The 20,383-nt window shown below is 37.4% G+C and overlaps 1 protein-coding gene and 2 long non-coding RNA genes across 3 annotated transcripts; all 3 read right to left on the bottom strand.

Annotated features, from left to right (window-relative positions):
* Positions 1 to 1,303: 1,303 nt before the first annotated feature.
* On the bottom strand, positions 1,304 to 4,330 carry LOC115924172 (G-protein coupled receptor GRL101-like). Its single transcript, XM_030986036.1, has 2 exons — positions 4,287 to 4,330; positions 1,304 to 2,354 (listed from the first exon to the last, which is right to left on the bottom strand). The coding sequence occupies exon 2, from the start codon at positions 2,243 to 2,245 to the stop codon at positions 1,304 to 1,306; it is 942 nt and encodes a 313-aa protein (XP_030841896.1). The 5' UTR covers positions 2,246 to 2,354; positions 4,287 to 4,330.
* Positions 4,331 to 4,971: 641 nt separating this feature from the next.
* LOC115924293 lies at positions 4,972 to 7,592 on the bottom strand. The gene is made up of 3 exons (XR_004064270.1): positions 7,401 to 7,592; positions 5,726 to 5,797; positions 4,972 to 5,047 (listed from the first exon to the last, which is right to left on the bottom strand). It is a non-coding gene; the product is annotated as an uncharacterized LOC115924293 (long non-coding RNA).
* A 238-nt stretch (positions 7,593 to 7,830) lies between these two features.
* LOC105440946 lies at positions 7,831 to 11,485 on the bottom strand. The gene is made up of 3 exons (XR_004064269.1): positions 11,361 to 11,485; positions 10,630 to 10,701; positions 7,831 to 8,229 (listed from the first exon to the last, which is right to left on the bottom strand). It is a non-coding gene; the product is annotated as an uncharacterized LOC105440946 (long non-coding RNA).
* Positions 11,486 to 20,383: the final 8,898 nt, after the last annotated feature.

Here is a 20,383-nt window from a genome sequence, read left to right as displayed (position 1 = left end):
AATCGAAGCAACATATTTCCTGGCAATAATACAAATTAGTCGTATGCACTTTCTTTCTCTTTCCTATATACATGTATCATAAATAAATATGACGACACTCAAATTGATCAGTAAGGTGTTAGGAAATGGGATCAATATCAATGATAAACAACACTTTACTCATTTGAATACAATAAGTCTATATGGGTTCATGTAACCATGCAGTTGCGCGGAAGAATGGATCCTGACTAGAGAGAGAATCGAAGAGGGGGGGGGGGGGGGGGTTACATTCATTTTCTACATATTGACTATAATTATATACTATATCCTTGATTGATAAATATTGTTCATCAACAGAATATCGTAGTGACGCTACACGAGTGTACTATGCAAGAATCCGAATCTGCATTTGAACACACACACATTTACATATATACATATTTCTATTTGTCTTTATATTGATATACTATCAAATTGGTTGAGCCCCTAATCCCCCTCTAGAACCACTAATACAACCCGCTTTACGCTCTTTTTTTCCTACGGTTCTTTTCTTTCCTCTATTCGTAGGGGCAGGGGGAAAGTCAGAGCTCCGTAAATAATTGTATGGGCATACAGGCAATACTTTGATCAACATAATTATACTTACGTTAATACATGTACAACCAATATAACCATTAGTGGTTTCCAGAAAAGCGGTAGTAGTGGTAGATCCATAATTGTCGTATTCAATAATTGGATGTGATAATCGTGTATTTGGGAAATGTTGAAGCTGTTGATTTCGTTAAAACGTTTATTACAAAATACAAATGTGTATAATCTAAATGCTATAAAAATAAATACAATACTTATAAAACATACATATCAAGTTCACTCCTTTTTTGTCATTCTCATCGGCTTAATACAGGTTCCACGTCGGGAATGGATTATAATGCACAATCTGTGATATCAAAAATATTAAGGTTACTCTATAGACCAGTTCGTACTTTAATAGCACATGTTCAAAATAATTACCCCGAATATCCTCAAATATTTTAAACACGGAGAAGTCCCACTTTAGTTGTGCATTTTAGAATAATCACTGCCAAAGTGACAAAGGTGCTTCTGAATACATTTTGTTTGCCCTCTTGAAAAGAATACGTGCTGTCGGTACATCGATGATAACATAACTTTCATGACTACGAATCCAGTAGCTTTATTTGCAGGTGCGCAGATTCTTTCTACAAACTAGTTCATTAAATTATAAGAAAACAGAGATCGGTAAAATGTGAAAACAATTCATCGATACAACAATCTCACTCATGTATTGTAAATTAGACTTCAGTGCTTATTTGGTTACTTTTTCGATGAGGGTATAGAGGAAAGGATTGATAGAGGAATTGATGGGCAGAACAAAGACCACCAACCAAGCGTAGATATTTGATGAGAGAGTGATGACACCAGCTTGGGTGAAGATCCCCATGATAATGATAGGCATCCAGCAAAAGAAGTCGGTCCCAACGATGAAAAACAGCTTGCGCGCCATCTTGATCTCAGTGGCCGACTTCTTTCCTGCCGCCTTCCTGCTCGAGCGAACGCTGAAGAAAATGGCGACGTAGCAGCAGATGATGACCAGGAAACTGACGAGGTTCACTCCCAGGTAGATGGCAATGGAAAACTGCCAGGTGGGGGACGTTCCAGAGGCAAGAAAGTTGAAGGTGGTGAGGCCGTAGCGAGTCAAAGTGTAGCTGTCCACCTCCGAGTATACGGAGGAGAACTTGCGGATGAGCGGAAGTCCCACGCAGACATCACTCAAGCCGTGTGCGTCAGATTCCAGCTGGTTCAGGAGGAGAGAGACAACACTGAGGATCAATGCCAGAAGCCACGCAATCGCCGCAAATACACGGGAGGACTTGACACCCAGACGATTCTGACTAAACGGGAACTGGATGACGATGAAGCGATCAACGCTGATCAAGGTCAACAAGAAAACCGATGCCTCGGTGCTGAGGAATGAGACAAACCCAGCGATTTGACAAGCATTGCTGGTCCGCCACTCGTTCCCGATGCCATCCCAGAAGTACGCTTCACCAATGTACAGATCCATGACAGCAATGATCAACATGTATATACCCATCAAGAAATCCGACACGGCAAGGTTGCTGATCAAGGTGGATTGAACAGAAGCAGTGGCTGTTTTCGGTTTATCCCGCAATCTTGTGAAGATGACAAACCCATTACCAAGCAAGGCACTGATGCTAAGGATCCAGATGAACACTTTGATGGTCATATTTTGGAGGAATGTCCTTCGACATGTGAAGAGCGGATGTGGCAGTTCTCGTGTTGTACACCCGAAGCTTTCTGGAATGATGCAACAGACTCGTTCGTCTCGAACAACTCTGTAAAAGACAGACGAGACGACTAATACACACTGAAGCATTAATTTTCACTGAAATAGTTGCCAAATATGACCAATAGTCTCACTGCATAATTTACGAAATGTGCTGTTACAGCAGACTCTAATAAGTGAGTTATAAAGTGACGCTTCGAAAATGTTAGTCACTGTAAATTAAAAATTAGCATGGTCTTATATTTGGCTTTCTGATCATTATTGCGTTTTACTCTGATGTGTGCAAGACGACAAAAGGCTTATCCCTCCATTCTACTACAAGTTATTGAAAATCATATTTACTATTATTCTTCCATATTTATGTAAATGCCCGCTAATTTGTAAACATAAAAGAATGCAACTTTGCTTTGATCATGCTATCATAAGGATGGACACTGTCTTGTACACCCGTCGGACACGAGGCGTCATTTCTCTTGTGATATAACCTTCACCAATCAGAGCAGTGAAGGCGGTAATTGCAATGACTGCACCATTCATCCTGTCCTAACTGTTTGCTTGTGAAGAGGTGTCGTGGTCTAGTGGATAAGTCGCCGTCCTGTGGATTGCATGGTTCGCGGCTCGAATCCCTCCGCGGTACTTAATAATTGTCCTTTGGCAAGAGATTAATCTATATTTGCCACTGTCCGCCCAGTTATTAAATGGGTACCCGATAGGATGCGAACGTTAATGTGGTTGGATTGGCATGTGTGCGCTTGTAAAATGGAGCCTGCCCGGAATAGTCCCCAGGGAGCGGAACGAGTGCTCTATCATGTTGCGGATTAGCAATTGAATACAATGACCGGGGTAATAACAATTATAAAGTAAAGCGCTTAGAAACGTTTTTTGATACTTTTTTTTATTATTACTATTATTGCTATTATCATTATTATTATTATCATTATTACCATTATCATCATTAGCATTATTATAGCAGTATTATTATTATCTTTATTATTATTTTTATTATCATATTAAAAAAAAATATTATTGCTATCATTATTATTATTATCATTATTATCATTATTATAATTATTATTATTATTATTATTATTATTATTATTATTATTATTGTTATTATTATTATTATTATTATTATTGTTATTATTATTATTATTATTATTATCTGTTAATTACTGGCACATGGATAATTAAATTTTCACCCAGTCACTGACATGGTATTAAAGTACAAGTCCACTCAAAAAATAACCCTACTTTCAATAGAAGCAAACAAATCAGATAAACCAGTCAAAAGAAGTTTGAGCAAAATCGGATAACTGATAAGAAAGTTATGAACTTTTGAAAAAATATATAAAACTATGGAACAAGTGAAATCCCTACACAAATTGCCAATTTGGTTATCAGTTTGTGACGTATTGTCCTCACTTTATATCAATTGCTTTATATAGTTTAATCCCATTAATTTCCCTTTTTAATCCTCCAAAACTTTATTTCCCCATGCCTTTGCCAAGGTTATATGATTTTTTATCATATTGCGTGCATGACATTTCACAAGATCTTTTATGAACTTTGAAGAATTGATACTATTTTCTGAATATTGTGTATATTCATAATTATTGATTTTTTATCAAAATTAACATTTTTCATGATTTAACTGAAAAAATTACCCTATATTATTGCATCCACACAAAAAACATATTACTATCAATCTAACTTGGATGCTGGTGAGAGGAAATACGATTATTGGGGATATCCCTCTTCCCTCTCCCACACTGAGCGAAATATCGGTCGGCTCGATTTTCAATTTTGAAATACCCTCCCGGAAAAATTCTTGCGTACGCCACTGCGAGGGCATCATACTTCATTGAAGTCACGCGGATCGGAACAGGATAACACTGAAAGAATCGAACAAGAACAAGTCGGTGCCAACTTCAAAACATGTAAAATGAACTCGGGATTCTGATAGCTGTAAGTCTGTACTTACAATAACTCAATCTTAGAAGGGCCAACAAATGTATTTGGCTGAAGGCGAATGCTGTCAGAAGAAAGAAGTCGCCTGAAAATAAAGCAAGAAAAGTATGATAAAGAGTTATTTTCGAGGGCTTATATTGTAGGGAAATATTCGTCACAAGTTCGCAGTTTTTTTAAATGATGATTTAATTAACCTTTTAGATACTATTTCGCTTCTTCAAAAGAATTCCCGTCCTTTCAAATAAAACGACAACCTGAATTTAAACGCTGTCATCACGTTACACATAATTAAGTGGAGGCAGCTCACATGCCTTAGATTTGTTTCTATAGCGTTGTTGATATTTTCATGGCTTTCAAATGAAGGCGATGGATACCCCAGTGCACATTTGGTCATCGAGGCTATAGACAACAAAAATGCTTTCCTATTTCAGAATATAATCTGTGACAGTGTATATAAGCTTACGATATATTTTCCGAATTTCTCATCAATTTTCCAGCATGTGCTCTAACGTAACCTATCGACAACCATTTCGCAGATTTGCCGACATCAATACATGTCACATCATCCTCTCCCGCTAGCAATTCAGTGGCGATTTAATTATTATTATTATTTTTATCAGATGGTGTCCCCCTTTTGCAAATACCCTGGATCCGTCATTTAGAAACTCCCTTGTGTTCATTTAGATGACCCAAAATACTCACACATCCCTCAACGTAGGCAAACCATTCAGAGCACCAGGTTCAATGGTAGTGATCGGATTTCCTTGGAACGACCTGGGGAGAAAAAAAGTACACGTGGTAAAAATCCATTTTTTTTTGTTGGTGATCCGACATTTGCCTCGGTGACAATTGCTCCATAATATAGTCCTTCAAAAGTTTAGAGGTAAACAGGTTGCGATTTTCTTTTTTTTTGGGGGGGGGGGGGGGGGAGGTGTTAGGTCAAGGGTTGCGTTTAGAGTTAGGGTCCAGTTTGTTCGTTCGTACGTAGAATATCAAGGAGTACATCATCTAGATATAGGAAGATCCTTATTTAGCCAACTGATTGTCCCATCATCGAGCTCTCGAAGTCCAGAAGCACCGTGAGGGGATTTGCACGTGATCCATAGTTGGATCTTTCCACAGGCACAGTTTGGCGATGGATCAGCTCCAATTTTATACATTAAATCCAGTTCAGCGACTGAAGTTAGAAACTTGTTATTGTAGGAAATTTAACGCGGAGAAATAATATTTTTCAATAGAATAAATTATGTTGTAGAATCTTTTATTAACCACAATGATTTGGAAATGAAATCATGGCGGATCGTTGAACAGTGAAGGATTAAGACAAATGACCGCCAGACTGCTAGAGTGTATTCGCAGACCGTTTTGGTATGAGAGAGCGAGGGTGAGGGAGAGAGAGAGAGAGAGAGGGAGCAAAGCTCCTAAATATCTGGACCGCCACTCTTTACTTACGCTAAGTCAAGCTTATTGAGCCCGTAGAAAATAGATGCATTAATAGACGTCAAATGATTATGGGTGATAATCCTATATAAAATGAGATAAAAGATGCAAATGAAATCAATTATTTACTGATTTAACCCTTATAAGGCGGGGGGGGGGGGCATTCCCCCTCCACGATTTTCCGATTGCTCGGGAACGCATATGGATGGTGCCCCGCCGCTCGCTGACTTTTTTCTTTCGAGTCTTGCGCATCTTCAAAAAAAAAAAAATTGAAAATCGGACCTACAGTTACAAGGTCACGTGACCTTTTGTCTTTGCATGTCAGCCCGAAAATCGCTCATTTTTGTGATTTGTGAACAAAACATACGGAAATGTCATTTTTCCTAAAAATAGATTAAACATTGGTTATTGGGTCTTGTTTAAAGTTTAGGTGGTTGTTTTGGGAGTCGAAATAGTTGAATTGTAGTAAGAAATGAAATAAAAACAACAAAAACAATAAAATACATAAGTTAAAAAAACAATGAAATACATAAGAAATTATCAAAACAATAAGCTGGCTCTTCCAATTTTTTTGGTCATATTTTTTATTCAAAATGGTCTTGGTCAAAATGAATATATGTAGAGAAAAAGAATGCTTAAATATGGATAATATATGATCTATGGGTAAAAATGTAGTTTTATGACCTTATTTGCATAAATTACCATAAATATGGAAATAAGTGAGTTAAAAAAAAATGAAATTATCATATTATTCTATACACTTCACTTGACATGCATGCAAATTTTTGCGGAGATCGGTCACTTCACGGCCGAGATCTTAAGGGGGGCCATAATGCCCCCCCCCCCGGCCGTCCTAAGACCTCAAATAGCCCGGCCCTTTTAGGGTAAAGACAAATATCGAAGAAATTTAAAGATTGATTGTCATAATTGCTGGTTGATCAACCAAAAAAGAGGGGGAAAAAGTCATTGATTTCACAAATTAACTACTGTAGAAACAGGCCTTCAGCATAATTAAACGGTATTAGTATCAAGAGGCTCCAACTTTACCTATAGCACTGTCGAACAGAGATTACAGAGACAAAGGCAGAGGTTTCTTTTTTCGAAAATCAATTTAACATTAAGTGGTTGCATTATTCAGTTATATTCCAAGAGCGTCAAGTACTGCGCCTTGATAAATTATGTGCAAACCAACACGACTATATTTAGAATTAGAATCACTGCATGCATGTGGTACAGTGGTACAGTATCTTGACTCCCGCGCAAGACAAGATGGTTCGTTTATATTCTTAAACAAGGTGTTTTCTCAATATTTATCCCACTCGACCCTTGCTGGTGAAGTTGGAAATTAATGCTGAGGTAATGATAAATGAAAGGCCCTCAGGGATAGCAGGAGTAATACCTATGAGGCCATCTTGGATAGACAAGACCTTACTATTCCTTAACAAGCTCACAATTGAGTGGAAATACACTGTTGCCAAAATAGTTGGTAAATCAATTCTTTCCTATTATCATTCATGCTTCGAAGTATACAGTTTCCCAGAACTTTATCCATCAAGAATAAACCATATTGTCACAATCATTTCATAAAAAAAAGGTAAGAGCAAATATATGGCAACAGCGTAGTAGTATGTTAACATTAATATAATCATACAATCATGTCAAATAAAATATTAATGATGAAGCTTACAAACTGTCCAATGTCTGCCCCACATCAAAAAATGCACCGGATGGGATAGTTGTCAAATCATTGAATTCAAAATTTCTGAAAGAGAAATAATAATGTAGTCATGGTAATACATTTGAGAAAAGTTCATATATACAAATGTAGCACTAATGTAGCATTAATAGTAATACCCGTTTTTAAATAAAATTGTGCATATCATATAGACAGTTAGGATGATACAGCATCATACATTCCATAAAGCAGAAAAAATATGATTAAAAAAAAAAAAACATACACACAAACAATAACAGGGAGATTGAAAATAAAGTTACTAATTTGTGGATTGGATACGTATTGATAACTGTCAACTGCAGGTTATTCGGCAAATCATTGAAGTAATGAATTATGAATCTTATTCGTACCAAATACATGGCGATGAGATTATTTATATTTTGCTAAAATACACTGGATTATGTAATTATGTTAGTTTTAAGTGCATTGAAGGGCGTTCTATTTTGTGTGATGTACACATTACTTTTTTCTTCTTCTAAATCTCGTTCACGGCATAGTGAAGACTGAAGAAAAGCCAGAGGGTGCAATATATTTTACCGTGTATAAATACGATACCAATGAAATGAAGAAGGTACAAAATCCTATAAGCCTACAAGTGCCTGTGTGGACTACGCCTTTCATTGTTGCCAGTTCAAAATATGGTTATCTGTTTATTTTATTTTTTTAAACATGAATAATCTACCTGTCTCTAAAGTATCGACCTACTTACATGAAGTAAAGGCTATCAAGACCTCTAAAGCAGCCTTCGTACAATCGAGTAATCTTGTTGAAATCCAAACTTCTACATGATGGTAAAAATAGACAGTAAAAACATTACCTTTTCATTTATTGTTAAGTAGTTTTTTTCTTCTCGAAGAGAGTTCTGAGACACATCAACATTTATTACCTGTGTCACGATTTCGGTGTTTAAGTCCAGACATCTTTCTCAAACGTATTCTGGCAGACTGAATATAGATGCTAGTTATTTTCGTGCCGATTTGTCGATCGCCACGTCGCGTCAGGGAGCTTCAGTCTGTCAGTGCATGTCTGATAAAGGTGTCATGAATTGGTCATAACAAATGTCACACAGGTAATTAAATTTCGAGGTGTCATGGAACTTTTTTCATTATTATCTTAAAGCCCGTCTGCACTAGTTTTGCCAGGAGGGATTAGACCACCCTGCTGGTGACTGACAGGTGGTTATCTAATCAACTCAGCTCTCAATTAACATAAGAAAAAGAGGATCATCGGGACCAACGGGCATCGCTAATGGGGCTTTCACATATACACTCCGGGGCCCGTACGGCGAGTAAAAACAGACATTTTGGGAATTTTCGGCCGGTGTCCGGCCGGTTGCCGTAAAGTTCCTACAGGCGCCGGGACAGTTTTTTAATCCGTACGGGCGCCATGGTGCTGAGTTGGCTGCTCCCGGCGTTTTTATCTGACCGTTAGGTCGTAGAAAGCCCGTACAGGGTCCCATGTGGGCTCTGGACGTTGCCCGGACTGCCCCTCACGATTTTAGGGGTCAATTCTCATGACAAATCTTTACGGGCGCCTTGCGGTGCTCAAGGGTTCCGTACGTGTACCCTACGGCGCCCTCACGGCCCCTCAAGAGCCCCGGGTGATATGCACAACAACAGGCGTCTGCCGTCCGGGGGCAATTTAAAATGAATATTGCCCGTGCGTGTCCCTCACGGCGGCATCTCGAAATGTACAACGCAGTTTTAAATACCGGAGGTGCGGATACCAGAGGACACATACAGAGTGAATCAGAAAAAATGTCCCACTTTTTAAAAGTTCTATTGTTTGAAGTATGAATATTTAATCATGAGGTTCATGATATGTCTTGATAGAGTTATCCTCCCAGTACATTTAGGTACCATTTTCATTTGAATCTCTGCATGCATGACTGAACATCAGACAATCTTTACAAGACTGCCAGATCTCACTTGCGCCAAGTTGCTAGGTGAGGAATAAAATAATATTTTGAACAAAGACAATCAGTTTTTTTCAATTATCCAATTAGCCAGATAGACAAAAACACACAAACACACGCACACGCACAGGCACAGACACACGCACACAAATGAGCATTCCATTCCCGACAAGGCCCACCCAAACTCTTACTTTGTGTCGGGAATTCTTCTTATCGTACGAAAAGTTGAGTGGCCGCTGTCCTCTTGGTGCGTATTGGTGGATGTTGTGCTTCATGATGATGATGATGATGATGATGATAATGATGATGATGATGATGATGAAGATTAAGATGATGACAATGATGATGATGATGACATGATGGTGGTAGTGAATGTGTACAGAAAGGGAAAGATTTATAGGGTTATGCCACTTAAACATTCAGCGATCTTGATAAAAATCAACGCTCAATCAGAAAAGGGGTAATTATGAAACAATTGTCACCATGTGTGTTGTGTGTGCGTGTGTTTGTATGTTTGTGAGTGTGTGTGCGTGTGCGCGTGTCTGACTGTCTTTGTTCAATGCACTGTTTTATTCCTCACCCAGTAACTTGGCGTAAGTGAGATCTGGCAGTTTTGTAAAGATTGCCTGATATTCAGTGATGCATGGAGAGATTCAAATGAAAATGGTACCTAAATGTACTGGGAGGATAACTCTATCAAGATATATCATGAAACCCATGATTAAATATTCATACTTCAAACAATACAACTTTTAAAAAGTGGGACATTTTTTCTGACTCACTCTGTAGTTCAGTGCACCGCACGGCACCTGGCCGGACGCCTTGAGGACCCCGTCCGGCCCCCGGCAGGGCACCTTCCGGGAGACATCGGTACACCTGCTCATCGGACGGAGCCCGTAAGGTTACCGGATAGCACTCGGCTGGCACCCTGCCGGCACCCTTACGGGCGCCTTGCATTTTACACGACCAATTTTCTCCGGGCACCCCCCGGGCGCCGCAGGGTAGGGAAAATCGTACGGGGCCCGGTTTATATGTGACCTAGGCATAAGGCATTGTTTTCTATATAGAGGAAGCAAGTAGCTACAAGTAGTGCAGTGGAGCTTTAACCATAATATACTGTTACAATTATACCTGGAACGATTTATTGTTTTTCTGAAATACAATTTTTTTTTTTATATCTCGTGACACTTTCGCCCACTATATCTTTTCAGGGCAAGCTTTCATCGACAAACGTGACAACATGAATATGATATTCTGTAGACTTACAATCCGCCTAAATTACGAAGACCTTCGAATGTCCCATTTTCAAGAACAGTCAGGCTATTGTGACCAAGCGTCCTGTAATATAAGAACACATAAAATTAAAAGATCCACTTATAGCAAAGTAAAGGGAACGCTTTACAGTCAAATTCAGAATTATGAATGAGGCCTTGAATATTCAAAGATTGATTTCTTCTCATAGTGAACTGCTGATTGTGGTGTAATTCTATACTATCACTCAAAGCTCGGTATTTCTATCTAATTACTGAGAATCAGCAGTTTTACACCAATATCTATATATATGTATATTTATGTTACACGATGTTAATGGACATTAATTGCGTAGCTACGGCGGAAAGGTGAATGGGGCAAAGAGAAGATAAGGAGGAGAAAAGGTAAAGGGTAGGATCAAGGGCGTAAATCCGAGCTTGAGCATGGGGGGAGGGGAGGGGGGACACAATTACACAGGGGCGGGTCAGCCAAGCCTGTGAATGAACAGGGGGGGGGGGACGTGTCCCCCTTGTCCCCCGGATTGACGCCCTTGGGGAGGATGAGGGATAGGACAAGAAAATTTATATGATCCCGCACCCTTCCTGAGCCCAAATTGATATCCTTCTTATTTCGGACGTTATTCACCGAACAAGGGCGCCTTCCCCATGGTTCTAGTGTCCCAAATTGGCTGAAGGCCACTGTTGAATATAGCTGAAGAGGTAAAAGTTTTATTAAAGCAAACTTACAGTTTCTGTAACCGACAAAGTCCGATAAAGACGCCTGCTGGAAGGTGGCTGAGCTGAGTGGAGCGTAGATCCCTATAAAGACGACCAAATCAAGTTCTGTACAATTTAGCAACTGGCCTATACATTGTCCTTTATAATTAAAAGTAAACAACATGATATGATAGTATAATAACATGATAATAACTATTACAATAATAATAATAGTAGGAATAATAATAATAATAATAATCATATAAATAATAATAATAATAATAATAATACAAACAATACCTAATTATAATTATTTTGTTTACACAGAAAAGCCTCATCACATATTGCTCCGGTTGTCTCATTTTCGCTCGCTGGACGTATATAGCAGACGACAATCAGCGGATTAGACGACACTTGGTAGTGAATTTGTATGTGAGATTGCTTTGCTAAATATAAAATAAAAGAACATTTTCCATATCTTTAAACTATCATTGATATCTGATAATTAAACAGTTATTAAAATAAACCTACCAAACTACATAATACAATGAAATACGTGACTTAAAGTAGGGGAGTTTGATGTTGTGCACAATTGCACCCCTTGTAAATAATAAATGCTTTTGCTTACCTCTGCAAAATGTTTGCTTATCTTCAATGGAAAAATTACGGTGGAGGGGGGGGGGGGGGTGGATGAAATGGACACAATGAACCTAGCAGAAGTGATCCATGATAATTCATGCTTCTTATCCTTCGTGTGCTTGACCTATAATCTTAAAATCGCTCGGTAAACTGAGTCCAAAGTTCGACTTGTTTCACATGTGTATTATAGGCAATGACGAGCCTGCAACCTATTTTGATCAAATACGGTGGGTGAACTTTCAAAAGTCAATGGGATATGAGGGTTCCCATGAAAGAGCTAGTGATAACGTACGTCGGGGTGGATGTGCTTTTCGTTTAAACAAAAAATGAATTTTTAACGATTTCGGGGGATAAAATTCCATAGGCTAACATGTTAGGCTGCTGACTCTGACGATAGGGGGCGTTGTGAAATGAGACTAAACGGAGCTATATGTTTGAAAGATAATATTTATTTATAAATTTCCTAGAAAAAGGGGGGCTTACAAATCTCTCAAGTTGGAAAATAACGACCTTAGTTTTCGAATCGACTTAAGTGCTACCAAGTCAGTAATCGTCTGATTTCCAGACCATTGTACCGAATGGTCGTACGTTTTGTATTGCGCAAGGATTCAATCAGTTTCATTTTTGCCATTACAAGAAGTGGGTTATTGATGTAGACAAATGCTCATGTACCCTTTTCAGCTCATTTTATGTATGTTATTACCAAAGAATAAAAAAAATCCAGTCAGTCACTCAATAGTGTCTGACAGTGAAGTCTAGCAAGGAAACGGGTTTCCTTGCATACTTTGAATATTAGGACACTGCTAACGTTTCAATTTCACAGATAGGACATACATGACATATTCGTAATTCCTGCAAAGTTCTACAGAATTTGATATTGGCTGCAATAGTTGTATTATATTCAATTCAATTCAAATTGTATTGATTGAAATCCAAACAAATAGGATGATAAGAGTAGAGGGCAACTCCAGTCCACCTGCACATCCCAAATCACTTATGCCGGTGGATGAGACCCGAGGGTTACAGTGATTAAGTTCGCTTTTCACCTCCAAGGCACAGGTGACGCCAAATACTTTCTTCAATTCAATTCAAATCAACTCTCATTTATTTCATTCTCGCTTAAAACCAACATTGATACAAAAGATACAAAATAGTTCTTAAACAAATTGAGGAAATGAAAAATCGGGAACTACATAAATAAAGCCCTTAGGCCTTGTACAAGCTTAGTTCCCAAAGCATTCATAGCTTAATGTAAAACAAAGAAGAATATATATATATATATATATATATATATTACAAAAACAAAAAAACAAACACATATAACACAAATATAAACAAAAGATAAATAACTGTACATATTTGAGATAAAGAAACTGCCCCAACCTTTTTTTGAAAGAATTAACAGACTTGCATTCAGAGATATCTTTGAAGATGGAGTTTCAAATCACAGGGAAGTTATGTCGTACTGATTTCATTACCTAATTTGTTTTTGATTTGATTTGATTTTAATTGATTTATTGGTTTCTGCATCTTTTTTCTTCTTTTCATCGTACAATTTCATGAACATAATATGGCCATTAGTGCAGAGAATCTTTAAGACGGGTATTGTGATTATGTATCATTCTGGTAATTAAGAGTGAACATCTGACAAATGTTAACAGGTAATTCATTTTGAAAGTAAAAGAAACCAAGGAGGGCAATGGAGTTATAGTACAAATCAGAAATATTGAGAGATTTCAATTGTCTAAACAGTGGGGCAGAATGGACACAATAATGACATCCCAGGCATATGCGAAGGGCTTTTTTTGCAATTTAAATAATTTATCTAATTTAGTTCGACTACAATTGCCCAATTACCCCGAACAGCAACACAATAATTTAAATATGAGAGCATGAACGAATCATATAGCAGTATTAATGCTGAAGGAGGAAGCGAGTCTGTATAATATACCAATACATTAGAGATACCTTTTGAGTGACTTTATTGACATGAGTGTCCCATCGCATATTATAATCAATATAAACACCAAGAAAATTAACACTTTTAACCTTATTTAACGGAACCTCGTTTATTTTTATAAACAAAGTGTCAAGCAAATTAGTGGAATTTGACTGACTATGGAAGAAAGTAATGTAGTTTGTTTTCTAGGATTTATCAACAATCTATTTGATTTGAACCATTTTGTTACTTTGGCTAATTCAGTGTTGATATTATTTTGTAAAGCTATGGTCACAACTCAGAGCGGCGACAGACCGATTTCTAGCCTGCTCGGTCGCCGCTGGAATTTAGGCATCGCCCCACGAATTTTGGAGAAGAAGTCGAGCAGGCTGTAGAGCCCCAGCGATGCCTGGGCGGTGCCCTGTCGATATCCCGTCGGTCGCCGGTCGATCTTAGGTTGAAACTGGGCGAATTCGGGGAGCTTCTCCGCGCGTCGTCCCGGCAGTGACCGACTAATGACCCATCGATTACCCGGCGGGCTCTTGGAGAATTCGAGCAGGCTGTAGAGCCCCAGCGATGCCTGGGCTTTGCTCTGTTGATTTCCTATCGGTCGCCGGTATATTTTTAGGTCAAAACTTGGCGAAATTGGGGAGCTTCTCCGCGCGGCGTCCTGACAGTGACCAACTGATCTCCCAGCGGCGACCGGGCGGTGACTGGGCGTCGAACGCTAGGCAGCCTTTGACCAGGGATATGTGAGTTAAACTCACGTATCCCTGCTTTGACCTAGCGGCTTCGATTTTTGACCTAAATCGCTCTACGCCGAAAGCTCGATTAGGTCAGTGCCCGGGCGGCGACCGCCCAGACACCGAGCGTATTTTGGGCGGCGAGTGAAAAATGAGCAGGCGCTGCCCGAGTTTCAACTCAGCGCTAAAACTTCAGCGGCGACCGAGCGATGCCCTAAAACGGCGTCCGCCGCTCGGTGGCCGGGCGAAATTTGCTAAAAACTCGCCTAAATTTGCTAAAAACTTCAGTTATGAGTGTTAGGGAGCGTGTCCCAATAAATAAAATCACGTGAAAATCACGTCAATATCAAGGTATCGACTTGAGGAGAGTTACGTTCTTCAAACACCTGACATTTACGTAAATGTGTTAATACGTTTATTGCACTAGGTAACTTAAAACACACGTACACCAAATCACGCAATCGTCACTGCAATATCACCATTATAATAACGTGATTATCCCTACCTTGGAGACCATGGTTTGTAAACCTAATACTCCCGTGTTTGTTTGGTTATGAAATTACATCTTCATAAACGAAATTATCGCGTCACAGAAACACGAAGCGTTAGTGATAGTTTTAGTCAAAATATCTGCGTGAAATTCACGTGAATATTACGAGGCTGACTTGAGATGAATCATGTTCTTCATTCACGTGAAATTTACGTCGAAGAGGAAGTATGTTACTGTAACCTGCGTTCAACCTAATTATTACGCAAATGTTCACAATAAATAAACCAAAATAATGACGTTCTCATCCCGTTTCTGAACATCGTGTCTTGGATCTTCCATAATTACGTCCAGGCGCGCCGGAAGCAGTTTGGGATTACAGGGGGTTTGGGGGGGGGGGTGCAAACATCCCAGAAGAGAAAGCTAGTTGCAACTGGTCCAGTTGATGAACCATTTAATGCCAACTTGTAACCCTGGAAATTGAAATGGGCTAAATGATCCAGGTGATCCAGGTCAGTTATAATTCAACTGGTCTAGCTGAGCCATTATAACCATTTGGTAAAACTTCCAACCAGTTGAACAGCAACAATACTGGTACGTCTTTTTTTCCAATGTAAAGCCATTGGTAATAAGTAGACTTACATAATTGAATTAATCGAAAAATGTTCGTATACTTGTAATTTATTGAAATTATTTTAGTTCGTATTTAATGTTTCCCTTATTCATGTTTACCTAAATGTAATTTATACGAAGTAGCGAAATGTCCTAATAACTGGTAATTTATATTTGTAGTATTTTCGAAATGAATTGCATATAACTAAATCATCAGTAATTACGAAATATGCTGTAAATTCAGATAAATTGTTTAAAAAACATAGATCTGCACGCACCCCATATTCAATATGCAAATTAATTGGTGTCAGCTGGTTCAACTCGAAATATGCCAACACTCAGTCATCAACTGGTGCAACTGGAAATATGTACACTCCAGTTATCAACTGGTGCAATGAAAATATGCCAACAGTCAGTTATCAACTGATGAACATAGAAATATGCCAACAGTCACTGGATTATCACCACGGAACTTAAATGGTAACTGTGAAACCATCAAGACACCCAAGACTAACTCATTTTCACACCTGGAAAACACGGAATACCCAGCTTATATTAATAATCCGTTTGAGTCACGAGATCATCACCGCGGAACTTATGGCAACTTTGACTACCATTTAAATAGGTGTTTTAAGACACCTAATAATGAATAATTTTTCACACCTAAAAGTCATGTATGCCCAGCTTAGATTAATATTCCGTTTGAGTCACGAGATCATCACCGCGGAACTGCTGGCAACTTTGACTACCATTTAAATAGGTGTTTTAAGACACCTAATAATGACTAATTTTTCACACCTAAAAGTCACGTATGCCCAGCTTAGATTAATAATCCGTATGAGTCACGAAATCATCACCGCGGACCTTATGGCAACTTTGACTACCATTTAAATAGGTGTTTTAAGACACCTAATAATGACTAATTTTTCACACCTAAAAGTCACGTTTGCCAAGCTTAGATTAATAATCCGTATGAGTCACGAGATCATCACCGCGGAACTTATGGAAACTTTGACTACCATTTAAATAGGTGTTTTAAGACACCTAATAATGACTAATTTTTCACACCTAAAAGTCACGGGTTCACAGCTTAGATTAGTAATCAGGTTTAATTACGTGATCAACACCAAGAAAGTTATGGTAACTTTGAAACCATTTAAAAAGGTGTTTTAAGACACCTAATAATTACTAATTTTCACACCTAAAAGTCACGTATGCCTAGCTTAGATTAATAATTCATTTGAGTCACGAGATCATCACCGCGGAACTGCTGGCAACTTTGACTACCATTTAAAAAGGTGTTTTAAAACACTTAATAATTACTAATTTTCACACCTACATATCACGTATTCACAGCTTAGATTAGTAATCAGCTTGAGCCACGTGATCATAACCAAGAAATTTATGGTAACTTTGAAACCATTTAAAGAGGTGTGTAAGACACCTCAGAATTACTAATTTAATATAACCAGAGATTCACGGACAGAACAATTAGACGATTAGCCGGTGTAAGTAACGTGATTATTACCACCAACCTTGGATAACCTGTGAAACCAATCGATAAAGGTGCTTAAAAGACCAAATAATTACGTGTTAATCGCCACCATCGGTTAACGGACAAAAAACTCGTTGCTTGGTGAAGTGGTTATTTGGTCATAAACACTTGATTTACAGAGGTACGTGGAATCACGTTACTCCAGTCGCGTGATAAACTGGTGGTTTTTAGGTTAGATGAAAACGTGAACAGGAGTACCTTTTCTGTTTAAATGAAGGCACGTGTCGATCACGTTTAAATCTAGTTCAAAAGGAACTATACTTTAAAATCACTTAAAATACACTCCCAAAAGTGGTTAATTTTTAGCGATCTGTTTATTGGGGTTAATGTAAGTGGTATCGTCAGCGACATAATGTGAATAAATTTGTCAGAGGAATAGGTAAGATCGTTAATGTAAATCAAAAACAGTAGAGAACCTTAAATAGAACCTTGTGGTACGCCGTGTGTAATAGAAGAAAAATTTGAAGAATTGTTATTATTAACTACATATTGAGATCTATTATAAAGATAACTTTAAAACCAAGATAGTGGTAAGCCCCTAGTCCCATTGTGTTCTAATTTGGACAAAAGTGATCAACAATATCAAAGGCTTTAGAAAGGTTCATGAAAATTCCAATGCAAAATTTATTGGTATGAATTGCTGACAAAACTTTACCTTGTAATTTTATCAAAACATGCGTAGTAGAGTGATTTTTTCCTAAAGCCATATTGGGAGTCCGTGAGAATTTTGGTGTTAAAACAATATAATCGGTTATAGACATATTTTTCTAACAACTTTGATATAAATGTGGGCCTATAATTATCAAAGTTATAAAGGTCATCTTTTTTAAATTCAGGGATTAGTTTAGCTATTTTTAATTCATCTGGGACTAAGCCTGTAGAAAGAGAGAGATTAAACATAAATACTTCTGGCTGTACAATACAAAATATTTTTCTTCTTCATTAAGTTAGTACTAAGATTATCGAATCCAACAGAATTACTGTTTTGTAGTGAATTACTAATCTGTATAACTTTATTTTCTGTTATAGGAAGAAATAGAAGAAATATTAAAAGAAATAGAATCGTTGATAAAACCAGTTAGATGCTCCTAAGTAGAAGTATCGTTAGGAGAAACTGACCATTCATGTGGTTATCCGTCTGCAACAGCTTATAAAATTTTGATTGAATTCAGATGCTATATGTTGTGGATCACAATCCTTTTTAGTTCCATTAAAAAAGTACTCAGGTAAACAAAATGTAGGCTTATTTAGTAATGAGTTTATAACTGACCAAGTCAGTTTAGTATCATTTTTAAATGCCTTTAATCTGTTTAAAGAATATGATTTTTCGCATGCTTTAACAGATTATTCAATTTATTTCTATATTTTTTGTATTTTCTTTCATTATCCACTGTATTGTTTTAGAGAAAGTGTTTATAATAAAGATTTTTCTTCTTTATACATCTCAATAAATACTTTGTTATCAAAGGTTTTTTCATGTCTCTCTTTATTATGTTTAGTTTTTGACAAAGGACAATTTTAGTCAAACAATTTAGTAAAACGGTTAATAACAAAGGAATATGCGTCATTAGCATTTCCATATTATGAAGATTAGTCCACTCTTCATGATAAAGATCATATTGAAAATGTCTTATATTATCATCTGAGTATTTACGAGTAAAGCGAATTGAGCCACGTTGATAAGTATTTATATTAGAGCTTTTAGAGACTAGAAAAATGGGTGAGTGGTCACTAACATCTGAACACTAACTACCTGAGTCAAAATCTGAGTCAAAGATATTTGTGAATACATTAAAGTGTAGCACTGCTTGGTGTATTACGATTTTTTTTAATAATCTGGAATATACCAAGTTCAGATTCTAATAATTATAATAATATATGTAGTAATAACGATAATGAGAACAAACAAACGAACAAACTTACAGTGTATGGGCATTGTTGAGTCCTGAGAAAGCGCCCTTCATCAGATGACGGACGGGGGCGCCATCAAGATTTCTGCAATAAATATATGATAATAATAACAATAATATTAATGATTAATAACAATAATTAGTATTAAATGTTCAAGAAGAGGGACGGTCAAACTCAGTCAAAATAATGTTTGAGTGATGAGGAAAGAAGTGAGATAATTTTTGTCATCTACAGGAGACCTTTCAAAAACATTTCATACAGACATATCGATGAACATATAAAAATAAGAAATTGTTTTCTTAAACTTTACTAGCATTCTATGACTGTTTAATTGATGTATACGTTGCGATGCCTGTCCCCTCTTCTTCATTTCTTGTCACTTCTCTCCCTCTCCCTCTTTATCAGGTGGGCTGTATCTAATACAGACCACCTTATAATTTTGTTAAAATTGCCTTTATTATTATTTATTATTTATCAGGTGGGCTGTATATCGTACAGACCACCTCATAATTTCGTTAGAATTGCCTTTATTTATTTATTATTTATTATTTATTAAATATTTTTCTTATTTCTAACCACTTTTTTGTGAACAAGATAACACGAAAATGGCTTAATCAAAATCCTTGAAATTTGGCACATATATGTAAAGACATATGAACAAAGCAGAGAATTTGTTTCAACCTTAAACTAGACTGATGACGTCATCTAGACGCCATTTTGTAAGATTTTACGAAAATCAACTCATGATCATATCTTCATAATCAAAAGGTAATTCTCATTCATATTTATCATGATTAAGGTCAATATCCGTCCGGTTAATTTCAGCTCAAATAATGCGCGCGTGCGCGTACGTCCGCGCTTCAATGCGCGCGCAAAATGTTAAAATGCTCAAAATCGTCTCAAAATCATTTTGCATACGTCTTAGGCCATTCTAAGCATTTTATAAAAAATCGCTCACACGCGCATGCGCGCGCATTTTCGCGCGTTAAAGTATTAAATACACAACATGGAATCGCCATTTTTTTTCTTTTATAATATTCCACATATATTACAAACAAATTGATACCATGTTTGTCTCTTTATGACTATTAATAACAAAATGATCGACCGTTTAACATAAATCTCCGTGCGCGCGAGCTCTTGTAATACATAGCATATATGGGCAAA

The sequence above is a fragment of the Strongylocentrotus purpuratus genome, unplaced genomic scaffold, assembly GCF_000002235.5.
Source record: "Strongylocentrotus purpuratus isolate Spur 01 unplaced genomic scaffold, Spur_5.0 spur5_scaffold_15, whole genome shotgun sequence".
In the NCBI taxonomy this organism is placed as follows: domain Eukaryota; kingdom Metazoa; phylum Echinodermata; class Echinoidea; order Camarodonta; family Strongylocentrotidae; genus Strongylocentrotus; species Strongylocentrotus purpuratus.
Note: the sequence above shows the minus strand (reverse complement) of the source record. Positions and strands in the feature narration are given on the sequence as shown.

Excerpts from the sequence above, each read along its gene's own strand:
- LOC115924172 (XM_030986036.1), bottom strand. The coding sequence starts at position 2,245 with ATGACCATCAAAGTGTTCATCTGGATCCTTAGCATCAGTGCCTTGCTT.